The sequence below is a fragment of the Gadus morhua genome, chromosome 11 (assembly GCF_902167405.1).
Source record: "Gadus morhua chromosome 11, gadMor3.0, whole genome shotgun sequence".
NCBI lineage: Eukaryota > Metazoa > Chordata > Actinopteri > Gadiformes > Gadidae > Gadus > Gadus morhua.
In genome coordinates this window covers 29,296,392-29,309,555 of record NC_044058.1, presented here as the reverse complement: position 1 = coordinate 29,309,555, position 13,164 = coordinate 29,296,392, and the positions used below count along the sequence as shown (strand labels likewise).

At 50.5% G+C, this 13,164-nt stretch overlaps 1 protein-coding gene across 2 annotated transcripts in view; it reads right to left on the bottom strand.

The window, feature by feature from the left end:
• Positions 1–1,337: 1,337 nt before the first annotated feature.
• The window catches only part of aifm3 (AIF family member 3), a 20,802-nt gene continuing 8,975 nt past the window's right edge, over positions 1,338–13,164 (bottom strand). For both annotated transcript variants that reach the window (XM_030369895.1, XM_030369896.1), the window contains exons 3-20: positions 12,025–12,238; positions 11,157–11,266; positions 10,722–10,831; positions 10,300–10,344; positions 9,595–9,691; positions 9,396–9,508; positions 8,681–8,767; positions 7,896–7,987; positions 7,418–7,548; positions 6,775–6,890; positions 6,499–6,570; positions 5,995–6,058; positions 5,420–5,496; positions 4,799–4,916; positions 4,274–4,372; positions 3,812–3,887; positions 3,236–3,340; positions 1,338–2,140 (exon numbers count right to left, since the gene is read on the bottom strand). In XM_030369895.1, the coding sequence (XP_030225755.1) occupies positions 2,098–2,140; positions 3,236–3,340; positions 3,812–3,887; positions 4,274–4,372; positions 4,799–4,916; positions 5,420–5,496; positions 5,995–6,058; positions 6,499–6,570; positions 6,775–6,890; positions 7,418–7,548; positions 7,896–7,987; positions 8,681–8,767; positions 9,396–9,508; positions 9,595–9,691; positions 10,300–10,344; positions 10,722–10,831; positions 11,157–11,266; positions 12,025–12,238 (1,769 nt within the window). In that variant the 3' untranslated portion in view covers positions 1,338–2,097. The remainder of the gene's footprint in view (positions 2,141–3,235; positions 3,341–3,811; positions 3,888–4,273; positions 4,373–4,798; positions 4,917–5,419; positions 5,497–5,994; positions 6,059–6,498; positions 6,571–6,774; positions 6,891–7,417; positions 7,549–7,895; positions 7,988–8,680; positions 8,768–9,395; positions 9,509–9,594; positions 9,692–10,299; positions 10,345–10,721; positions 10,832–11,156; positions 11,267–12,024; positions 12,239–13,164) is intronic.

Genomic DNA, 13,164 nt, shown 5'->3' with positions numbered 1-13,164 from the left:
TCCACCAAATACATCCATTGCGTCTACGCCTGTGGGTGAAACTCTCTGTATCTTCACTTTGTCTTCAGCCATTTAATCAGGGCTTTTGTGATGCAAGTTCTAGCGTCACTACGCTGAACCATGTAGCCATACAGGGCGAACAAGCTAAGGTCATGCATGTGGCCGTACAAGGCGAACAAGCTAAAGTCATGCATTAGTCCCACGATTGTATGATGTCCTGAAGACATCATAGAATCAGCAGCATACATAGAATGAAGTGGAGCAATTGCTTGGCATTTTGCAAGTAGATTATAAGATAAGACATTAAAGGACACATTGACCAGAATAACGTAGTTGACTGTTCTTTTGGTAAATGTTAAGGGTCTTGGGGTCCAGTCTTCCTTAAAACCAGACACTGACCAAGGCTCCAGGAGGAGGGCTCATGTGAAGCCATGTAACACTGAAATAAAAACACATTTTAGCAGAAGGGGCCGCAGATTTGTTGTGGCTGAAATGACAGCAGCTGGTAATAATCACACTGATTGCCCAATTCATAAACAATTGAGAGCTTAATCAGTGGGTAGTTATTATTGAAGATTTTTATTTTAAAGTTTTAGTTATAAAAAATACCATTCCAGTCGGGAGAAAAATGCATTTTTAACATGTGATAATTTTCATCTCAAAGCTCAAGTTTGCCTGGAACCTTTATCAGAAGATGACATGACAGCCATGACATCACATCCTCCTCTTCACCATCTCACCAGGGGATGAAGCAGGGAGCATTCAGGAAAGCAGCAGTGAAAACAAAACGCCCATTAGACAGACCGACCGTCAGACAGACAGACTGACCCCCCATCAGACAGACCGGCCGTCAGACAGACAGACTGACCCCCCATCAGACAGACCTCCTCATCAGACAGACCTCCTCATCAGACAGACCTCCTCATCAGACAGACCCCCCCATCAGACAGACCCCCATCAGACAGACCTCCTCATCAGACAGACCTCCTCATCAGACAGACCCCCCCATCAGACAGACCCCCATCAGACAGACCTCCTCATCAGACAGACCTCCTCATCAGACAGACCTCCTCATCAGACAGACCCCCCATCAGACAGACCCCCATCAGACAGACCCCCCCCCGACCCCCCGAGCCTGATAACCTCCGTTCCCTGAGTTAGTGACAGAGAGCCTCCAACCGCGTCACCCCCCCCCCCCTCCCCCCCCCTCCCCCCCCCCCCCCCCCCCTCCCCCTCCATCTCCTCTCACCGCTACAGGGCCGCTATGTTTTAGTCGTAGAAGGTATTCTATGGTGCAAGCACTAGCAATAAAGTATATTTAGAATTAGTTTTTTTGCAGTCTATTAGTGACAGTCTATTAGTGAGGCTATGTCACCGAGGGAGTGACCTCTAATCCACGGGCGTTATGAGAACTACAGCTGTGCACATCTCAGTGATCTAACGCGTGACAAGGGGAGGATGGGGTTTGCTGCCCTGGAAGACAAAGGCCCTTTGGTTTCTTGTGTCTTTTCAACGGGTAACGATGTCTCTGTAGTGAAGATGTGTCTCCTATTCTATGAGTGGGACCATGCAGGTGCACTGCTCTTCAACGTGTTTACATCCCAGGATTGGGGTAACATACCACAAGCAGGAAGTTGATGCTTACAACAAGATAGATATTCTGTCAAAATGATCCCCATTCGGGATCGTAGCTATGTACAGTGTTGCTTGTAAAAAATAGCCAATGCCCAACCCTGGCATCTTATAAACAATGTGTACATACAGGAGAAGAGCGAGATCCCAGCCTTCCCGCACCGGTGAAGCTTTAGTGAGTTAGGGAAACACGACGTACTGGCATGAAATACATCTCACAGCAGGATTGGCCCAACCCGAGTGTCACTCAGGAACGTCCGGGACTCGGGTCATGAGCCTCAGTCCTCCGGGTCCTCAGAGGGGCGGAGCTTAAACCCGTCCCGGGGGAGGGACCAGGTCAGGGCGCTCCTCCGGGGGTCCCACCCCAGCGGAGCCCCCCCAGACCGGGGTGAGGGGTCCCAGCACCGCGTCGGGGTCCAGGGTGGGGGGGCGTTCATACGGACCCTGGGGGCCACGCAGGGCTCCTCATTGAGAGCTTTTGTCGCTCAACCAGGAGATGTCTCCTGTCCTGCGAACCACACGACACACAGGGGTCAGACACATTGAAGGGCCTTCAACGCTCAATGAGCGCGTGAAGTCTTAGGGGAGCATGTGAAGTCTTAAAGGGGAGCGTGTGAAGTCTTAAAGGGGAGCGTGTGAAGTCTTAAAGGGGAGCGTGTGATGTCTTAAAGGGGAGCGCGTGATGTCTTAAAGGGGAGCGTGTGAAGTCTTAAAGGGGAGCGTGTGATGTCTTAAAGGGGAGCGTGTGATGTCTTAAAGGGGAGCGTGTGATGTCTTAAAGGGGAGCGTGTGATGTCTTAAAGGGGAGCGTGTGAAGTCTTAAAGGGGAGCGTGTGATGTCTTAAAGGGGAGCATACGATGTCTTAAAGGGGAGCGTAAGATGTCTTAAAGGGGAGCGTGTGATGTCTTAAAGGGGAGTGTTTGATGTCTTAAAGGGGAGCGTGTGATGTCTTAAAGGGGAGGACTTTTCTATAAGAGAGCCCCTACGTGTGTGTTGACAAAGAATCAAGGTCTACCAGATTATGATCCGATAGAATATAAAATAACCTTTTAAATCAATTCAACAAGTATATGAAAAACAATATGAAAAACTAGTTGGTGAATGAAATGACGTACTGTATATACTGTTGCTGAAGGTGAAAGAACAGTTGGCATTATTCTGTTTATATGTTCTTACATACTAATGAACTCTCAATTGTTAAACTTCTGTAGTACTTTCAAAGTGATTCAAATCCCAAGAGTGTGTGAGGCCAGGGTGGTGAGGCCAGGGTGGTGAGGCCAGGGTGGTGAGGCCAGGGTGGTGCGGCCAGGGTGGTGCGGCCAGGGTGGTGAGGCCAGGGTGGTGCGGCCAGGGTGGTGCGGCCAGGGTGGTGCGGCCAGGGTGGTGAGGCCAGGGTGGTGAGGCCAGGGTGGTGCGGCCAGGGTGGTGAGGCCAGGGTGGTGAGGCCAGGGTGGTGAGGCCAGGGTGGTGCGGCCAGGGTGGTGTGGTATCTTTGGGGACGTGTGACCCGGTGCGCCTTCCTAACGCTACGCTCAATAAGCTACGTTACGCTAGGGCCATGTCCCAGAACACCACCGCCCCCCCCCCAGAGTTAAGACTTACTCCACGTCCCGTTTCCTAATCAACTTCCCCGAGCCCAGGATCTCAGCAACGCGCGACACGATGGGGTCGTAGTTCATGCTGGCCACCGCCACCACCTCCTCACCCCTAGGCAGCGGGAACACAAGAACACGCATGAGAACACACACGAGAACACACGCAGGAACAAACACGAGGACACACCGAACAACACACACAGGAACACACACGAGGACACACTGAACAACACACACAGAAACAAGTACGAGAACACACAGAACAACACACACGAGAACACACATCACCAACCAGGACTTCACACTTTATAAAAAGGACAGGATCAAAGCTTTTAGGCATTATTTTACATTCTCATTCATTAAAGAAAACACTAAAATGAAAGCCTCCTCTTTTATTATTGCAATTATTTTAGGTTAAAGAACTTTGTTTTTAAAGTGATATTTTTTTTTAAATAATGTTGTATTGTTTTATAAAGCTATCAACACACATTCACGTTTGTTTGAATTTGGAACAAGATGATTCTAAATTGATTAATTGATGTTAATGTTGATTGATGGATATTGATGTTCCACCTGTGCCCACCTGGTGTAGAAGGCCACGAACTTCAGCTCCTCCAGATCACCTTGAATGATGACGTCATCAAAGCCTTCACCGTAACCTTAGGCAAGGCAAATTTATTTATACAGCACTTTTCATACACGAGGCAGACTCAAAGTGCTTCTCATAGAAACATTGTCATTCAATAAAATAAAATAATAGATAAGTAAAATAAAAACATATGCAAAGATTTAGAATGAATACAATGGATAGAAAATATAGGCAAAGAAAAAGAAAAGCATTTTAGAAAGTGCACCTTTGAGAAAATAGAGGTTAAACTCTGATCGCCATATAACAGGGCCTCGTCTGACCGCTAGAGGGCAGTGAAGTAACTACTACCGCGGTGACAGAAAACGGTGGATTGGATTTCTGGTTCACTTTCCATCACAGCCAGCGGACACATTGATTCCTTGATGATAGACTCAATAAACAGGACTCTCCGCTCACCTGCATAGCGGATGCTTTTCCCAAACATGGCCGACCAGAAGTAAGGCACCGTTTGAACCTCTGCGGGTTTCCCCATCATGCTGAGTGCTGCCACTCTCCCTGATGGAAAGGAGAAACACAACACAGAAACAACGTCAATTACAGGCTTCAAAGTAAAAGTGCGAAGGACTCTTTACTCTTTTTCTTAAGGCTTTAGTTTTATATACAATTGTGTGCGCATACTGAGAGATGCCCCGCTTCCTCCTGAAATAAACCCAAGTCATTGTCAAGCAAAGGCACTTGAATTTTCTATTTTCAAATTTTCTCACCCTGTTTTCTCGCCCTCGCTACAAATACCGAAACACAATGCAAATAAAGACTTCAAAATAAAAGCCCCTTTACTACTACAATGTGTGTATTTCAGTGTTTAGTGACTTGTGCGTCCTCTAGGGGCAGCGTGGCGGCCCCTGGTCCGCCGGGCTGTTGTGTCAGGCCTGCCCCCCGAGGTCGAGGAGGAGAACAACAACACCAGGCCTCCATCCCCACCGTGGACGTGGGCCATCTGCCAGTGAGGAATGTTCACTTTCTTGTTGTTGCGCTGAGGGAAGGGGAAGGCCACCACGTCCCCGCCGGCGAACACCCCCTCCACGTTGGTCTGCATCGCCTGGGGGGGCCAAGACGTTAGCTTACAGGGTCGGGTTACCGGGCTGCTACACAAGGAAGGACTGTGACGGGCAATGTAACAGCACCTAGCTAGGGTTAGGGAACTACACTGAGGGGTTAGGGTTGGGGGCTAAGGTCATCATAGGGTTAGGGGCTAAGGTCATCATAGGGTTAGGGGTTAAGGTCAGACAAGGGTGAGGGGTTAAGGTCATCATAGGGTTAGGGTTAAGGTCATAATAGGGTTAGGGTTAAAGTCATAATAGGGTTAGGGGTCAAGGTCATTATAGGGTTAGGGTTGAGGTCATAATAGGGTTAGGGGCTAAGGTCATCATAGGGTTAGGGGTCAAGGTCATTATAGGGTTAGGGTTGAGGTCATAATAGGGTTAGGGGCTAAGGTCATTATAGGGTTAGGGTTGAGGTCATAATAGGGTTAGGGTTAAGGGTAAAGGTCATAGTAGGGTTAGGGGTTCGCGATGAAGAGGGGATTGGGGTACAGATCCAGACCTTGTTGACAGTGATGAAGCCTTTGGAGTCCATGTGGATCCCACTCTGCTTCAGGAAGCCCGAAGCAGGAACCGATCCTGGAGAGAGGACCCACAGGAGTAGAGTTCTGTGTTAACGTACATACAACATATACTACAACATATAATACTCAACACAGCGGTGACTCTGTGAGCCTAACTCAGGTGGCAGCCTCTCTGTGTGTGGAATGTCTCCATGTTGGTGGACTGTGTTTCTTCTCTCCTCAACATGTGCAGTACATTCATGTTGTGATGTCCTGGAACTCTGTGGACCTCATTGCGCTAAAGCAGAATCCCATAGAAAGTGGACACGAGACTGATTCAGTATGATGGGGTTTGCACCGGTCAGTGACAGGTGGGAGTGTGTAGTGGCTCTTGTGTTGGACTCCCAGACGAAAAAGGTTTTGGGTTTGATTCCCAATGACCGCAGTTAACCCCTATAGGCATCCCTGAGCAACATGCCCAAGCCTCTCCCCGCCTGCACCTTGAGTCCAGCACTCGAGGCCCTGAACAACTTTACTGAACCAAAGGAAATCAAACATAAGGTCATCTTGTCACCTGTTCCGATGACGCAGACGTCGGCCCTCAGCATCTTCCCGCTCTTCAGAACGACCTCTTTGAGCTGCGGGAGAGAACAACAACAACATCAGAACTAGGTCACGGTCTGGGGGGGGGGGGCTCAGGATTACACAGCTTTGAGGCCCTCATTCCTACGGTCCCTATTCGTGTGTGGATCAAGTACAAAGTTCACATTGTTGCCACACTCTTCAACGTGAGGCTCCTGCCTTAATGTGTTCAGCAAATACTACTCCTGGGTTTGAGTCCTGGGAGATATTCACGAGACGGGCTGGGGTCTATTAGCCCTCATTCCACTAGCGGCCATTTTGTTTAGTTGGATGGCTATTCTAAACCTTTTAGAACTTTAAAAGGATGTTTGGTCTCCCCAAACATCCCAGGAGGTTTCCCTCTCCCTCTAACCAACATGGCCGCCAGGGTGATAAGGTCTAGTTGGTATTTGGGGAGCAAGGACGAGTCTCGCTGTGTCTCTCACTTTGGAAATACCTCTCCATGTTGGCCTTTCATCTCCGAGACCTCGTTCAGCATGTAGAACTTCACCCTGTTCGCCTCAAACAGCTGCAAGATACAACATACATCATCACATTCATAAAGACACCATGTTCCTCATTCAATTATAGGACAGTGTGCTGAAAGAGAACCGTTGGATTAAACTCTGCTGGTTTGATACGTATATGTGTGTCAGTCAAGGCTGACGTGAATGCTCTCCATGACGGACGGATCTGTGGTCTTATGTTGTCCTTAAAGGGTAGAGGGTCCTACCTTCATTATGGCTTTCCCTACTTTCTCCCCGAGAGCCTTCTTAAAGGGGATGGACTCGATCCCGATGATGGACACAGAGTGGGCCTTGTCTGTGAGGGCAGCTGCCACCTCCATGCCTTCACACACAACATGAACAGTGGAACATGATGCACAACGTGAGAACAACAAAAATACACCCTGTACCCTCTACCCCTTTTTATCACTTTCACATTTAGTCATTTAACACCTTTACATTCAGTCATTCATAACCTTTAATTTCAGTCGTTCATCAACTTTACATTCAGGCATTCATCACCTTTACATTCAGTCATTCATCCTCTTTACATTCAGTATTTTATCACCTTTACATTCAGTTGTTATCACCTCTACGTTCGGTCATTCATCATCTTTGCATTCAGTTGTTATCACCTCTACGTTCAGTCATTTATCACCTTTACATTCAGTAATTCATCATCTTTACATTCAGTCATTTTGCTGGAACTTTTATCCAACTTTTGTAACTACAAAGATTACAAAAGTCCCTGCAGAAGGATGTTTCTGAAGAACGGCGTTGGGAAGAGGCTAATGGACGAATCAGAAACACGATGTGTGCTGTATGAGCTGGCGTTCACTGGACGATGTCAATGATCTAGGATCCCCTCACCGATGAAGGAGGTTCCCACGACGACAGCGTTCCTGTTGTTGGCCAGCCGGGCGATGCTGTTGGCGTCGTCGGGGGTCCCCAGGTGGAAGACGTTGGCCACGTCCATTCCCTGGTAGCTCATTGGTCGGGGTCTGGGAAACCGCACACAGTCAGTTCACTCAGTCACCCGCCCACTCTTCAGGTATGTAGCAATCTGTTCATTCATTCACCGTCCCACCCTGAACCAGTGGTACCCCACCTTGGGGTCTGGACCAAGGTGGGGTACATACCACTATCTTCTTTGACCACTTGGTCAAACTAGATTATATCAAGTGCACCTTTTTCACTGAAGAAGAAAATCCTTCCAAAAGGTTTGACGGCTGTTTGCTGCGTTGGCTCGCGGTCACAGTGACTTAGTACGGGCAGATGTAGCTGGTCAATGGGGAACAACGGCGTGGGAACCACTGCCCTCAATAGACCAGGAGTGTGTACTTCCTACCTGCTTCCGGTGGCAATGAACAGCTTCCTGTACTCCATCCTCGAGCCGTCCACAAAGGTCACCGCCCGCATCTTGACGTCCACGACCGCCACCTGCAGGTCGGGAGCAACATGTTGGCTCATCGTGTGACGGGGGTCGTCAACAATGTACAGACAGGAAGTGAACGAATCATCCTGGACTGACTGAGTAAGGGCTCACTTAAAGGGGAAGCTTGGCTGCTTTCTAATTCAAGAGAGAAGTGTTTCCTAAGCTTGTTGGGTAGATATTCTGCTCTGCAAAATCAACTCTGTTTCCTCAAAAGAAACGCAGAAAGGTTGGACCATTGATGTCGTTGGTCGAGGATGTGTGTTGTTCCGATTCCTGAATGGAAACTTTTCCAGGATTTTCAGCAGAAACATGTAAAATACTGGAGATTGGAAGTTTAGTTGACTTCTTCCTGAATAATAAAGATAGCATTGTTTCTTCATCATTAGCGGTTCCTTTGTTGCATTATCTCATCTCTCAGATTGGAGTTATTCCTATTTTTATCCAACACTTTCCATTTTGAACCTCTCCCCCTCTCTCACCTTGTCAATCAATTTCAGTTGCATATGTACGAGTACACTTCCTGTATGATTACACTTCCTGTATGATTACGCCTCCTTTATGATTACAATTCCTGTGTGAAAACACTTCCTGTACGATGACACTTCCTGTACGAGCAGACTTCCTGCACGATTACACTTCCTTTACGAATACCCTTCCTGTACGAATAAACGTTGCCCCTCAGGTTGACCCCAACGTACCTCCTTTTCGGTGAGCACCTCGATGTCGTGGTCCTGCAGGAACTCAGGCGAGCGCAGCCTTAGCTGCTCAGCGGTGCTCTCTAGAGACTGGGAGCAGAACTGCACATTCAACAGCAGAGAACCCCAGCTAAGACTACAGCTAAGACTATTGGTGCCTTCACTCGCTATTGAAACCATGGTAAATACCAAAAGCGTGAAAACTTCACATATTTTGATGCACGAGCTGCTGAGATAACCTTTGACCTTTTTTCAACATGGCGGCGAGCAACACAAAAACAACAACTCTACTTTTCAAGATCTATAAAATATAGAGCATATTATTTACCGTTTGTGTTTTGATAAATCCTCTTCTTGCTGTAGCACATGAATTAGGCAGTCTAAAATTGTTTTCACAAGTAACAGGTCAGGATCTGTGGGTCCGCCATGTTTCATTTCACTACGACAACTTTGAGATGGGGGGGGGCCATACATTACAAACGCAGACATTACGGGAAACGTATCTGGAGTATTTCTCCCTCTCCTCTTATGTTGAACCCTGGTGTGTGTGTGTGTTTGTGTGTGGGCGCGTGTGTGCGTGTGTGTGTGTGTATGTGTGTGTGTGTGTGTGTGTGTGTGTGTGTGTGTGTGTGTGTGTGTGTGTGTGTGTGTGTGTGTGTGTGTGTGTGTGTGTGTGTGTGTGTGTGTGTGTGTGTGCGCTGCGTCTCTCTGTACAAACCTTACTCAGTTTAGGCCGGTCGTAGGGCGGGTGGCGGTCCGCCGTCACCATGACGATGCGGTCGGTGAAGCCCTCCTGTCGAAGCGTCTCCGCACACACCAGACCGGCCGGGCCTGCACCCCCCGGGAGGAGGGGGGGTTAGGGGAGGTGGTGAGGGTGAGGGGGTGAGAGGGGGTGAGGGGGTGAGAGGGTGACTGACCTGAGCCGATGATCAGCACGTGGCTGAAGCCCGTGTTGGAGTTGATGACCGCCGAGCACCGCGACATGGGCTTGGAGCGCTTCTGAGCCTGCAGCGCCTGGGGGGCGAGACACATCGTTACCAGGGGCCACCTCGTTACCAGGGGGCACATCGTTACCAGGGGCCGTCAGGGGCCACATCGTTACCAGGGGCCACATCGTTACCAGGGGCCACCTCGTTACCAGGGGCCACATCGTTACCAGGGGCCGTCAGGGGCCACATCGTTACCAGGGGCCACATCGTTACCAGGGGCCACCTCGTTACCAGGGGCCACATCGTTACCAGGGGCCGTCAGGGGCCACATCGTTACCAGGGGCCACATCGTTACCAGGGGACACATCGTTACCAGGGGACACATCGTTACCAGGGGCCGTCAGGGGCCACATCGTTACCAGGGGCCACATCGTTACCAGGGGCCACATCGTTACCAGGGGACACATCGTTACCAGGGGACACATCGTTACCAGGGGCCACATCGTTACCAGGGGCCACATCGTTACCAGGGGCCGTCAGGGGCCACATCGTTACCAGGGGCCACATCGTTACCAGGGGCCACATCATTACCAGGGGCCTGGGACCCCCTCCCAGTGCTCCCATCAGGGCCCCCACTCCCTCCCAGTGCTCCCATCAGGGCCCCCACCAGTGGTGAAATAATAAACATCTTACCTGCTTGTTCGCTCGGATGATCACCTTGTCCTTCTCCACCCGGACCTGAGGCACACACACACACACACACACACACACACACACACACACACACACACACAGACACACACACACACACACACACACACACACACACACACACACACACACACAGAGACACACACACACACACAGAGCCACACACACAGCCACACACACACACACACACACACACACACACACACACACACACACACACACACACACACACACACACACACACACACACACACACACACACACACACACACACACACATTCATCAATTGGTGTTTAGAAATCCTTTCTTAAGGGTTGTGTGTGTGTACGAGTCAGAGAGTCAGAGAGTCAGAGAGTCAGAGAGTCAGAGAGTCAGAGAGTCAGAGCCAGCCCTCAGCACTCACCTGAAAGGTGGCCAGGCTGTCCAGGCCCGGGAAGTCCTCCAGCTCCCCGCTGGCGATGTTGAAGCAGGCCCCGTGCCACGGGCAGCGGATGTGGCCTTTAGACAGCACACCTGCACACCAGGAAACAAGATCAGCACCCGACCAATCAGGACCTCACAGCTCTGGGGAGCCGACCAATCAGGACCTCACAGCTTTGGGGAACCAACCAATCAGGACCTCACAGCTCTGGGGAACCGCCCAATCAGGACCTCACAGCTCTGGGGAACCGACCAATCAGGACCTCACGGCTCTGGGGAACCAACCAATCAGGACCTCACGGCTCTGGGGAGCCGACCAATCAGGACCTCCCAGCTCTGGGGAACCGACCAATCAGGACCTCACAGCTCTGGGGAACAGCCACTCAGGGACCTCAGGACCGCAGCTCTGAGGCCGTACCTTTGACCAGTGGCGCGCCGTAGTGCGGACACTTGTGTGCGATGGCGGAGAACTCTCCGTGTTCCTTGATGAGCAGAGCCCTGCCGCTGCCCACGTCCACCTCACGCATCCTGCCGCGCACACACACAACGCACAACACAACACACAACACACAACACACAACACGACGCACGACAAGACAAACAACGCACAACCCACAACACACAACACACAACACACGTCACATGACACACAACACAACAATATCATGGTTATTGGTTAAATTATTGATATGTCCTGTTCCCCTGGTCCTTTATTATATGATGGTTATTGATTATTGATAAGGTGGGTCCTACTGTCCGTTCTCCAGGTCCTTGACTATATTATGGTTATTGATCATGTGATGGTTATTGATTATTGGTCAGCCCTACTGTCCGTTCTCCAGGTCCTTGATCATATGTTGGTTATTGATCATGTGATGGTTATTGATCATGCAATGGTTATTGATTATTGATCCCCCTACTGTCCGTTCTCCAGGTCCTTGACTATATAATGGTTATTGATCATGTGATGGTTATTGATTATTGATCCCCCCTACTGTCCGTTCTCCAGGTCCTTGACTATATAATGGTTATTGATCATGTGATGGTTATTGATCATGTGATGGTTATTGATTATTGATTTTGATTATTGGTCAGCCCTACTGTCCGTTCTCCAGGTCCTTGACTATATGATGGTTATTGATCATGTGATGGTTATTGATCATGTGATGGTTATTGATTATTGATCCGCCCTACTGTCCGTTCTCCAGGTCCTTGACTATATGTTGGTTATTGATCATGTGATGGTTATTGATCATGTGATGGTTATTGATTATTGATCCCCCTACTGTCCGTTCTCCAGGTCCTTGACGTGGCAGATGGTGGCCTCCACGTAGTCGCGGGGTTTGGAGTAGAGGCGGGGGGGCGGGGCCTCCTCGTCGGAGCAGTGGCCCGGGGCCCCGTTGGGCCGGCGGTCGCCCAGGGGGCTGGCCTTCCCGTTGGGGGACAGGCCGTCCACCTCCCTCTCCTTCTCCAGGAGGGACAGCTCCACCTTCACCTCCACTGGGAGCACAACACCGTCACTCTACAGACAAGAGGAGGACACCTCCACCTCCACCTCCACCTTCACCTCCACCTCCACCTCCACTGGGAGCACAACACCGTCACTCTACAGACAGGAGGAGGACACCTCCACCTCCACCTCCACCTTCACCTCCACCTCCACCTCCACTGGAAGCACAACACCGTCACTCTACAGACAGGAGGAGGACAGCCCCACCTCCACCTCCACCTCCACCTCCACCTTCACCTCCACTGGGAGCACAACACCGTCACTCTACAGAGAGGAGGACAGCTCCACCTCCACCTCCACCTCCACCTTCACCTCCACTGGGAGCACAACACCGTCACTCTACAGAGAGGAGGACAGCTCCACCTCCACCTCCACCTCCACCTCCACTGGAAGCACAACACCGTCACACTCTACAGAGAGGAGGAGGACACCTCCACCTCCACCTTCACCTCCACTGGGAGCACAACACCGTCACTCTACAGACAAGAGGAGGACAGCCCCACCTCCACCTCCACCTCCACCTTCACCTCCACTGGAAGCACAACACCGTCACTCTACAGAGAGGAGGACAGCTCCACCTCCACCTCCACCTCCACCTCCACCTCCACTGGAAGCACAACACCGTCACTCTACAGACAGGAGGAGGACACCTCCACCTCCACCTCCACCTTCACCTCCACCTCCACCTCCACTGGGAGCACAACACCGTCACTCTACAGAGAGGAGGACAGCTCCACCTCCACCTCCACCTCCACCTCCACTGGGAGCACAACACCGTCACTCTACAGAGAGGAGGAGGACAGCTCCACCTCCACCTCCACCTCCACCTCCACTGGAAGCACAACACCGTCACTCTACAGAGAGGAGGACAGCTCCACCTCCACCTCCACCTCCACCTCCAACTCCACCTCCACCT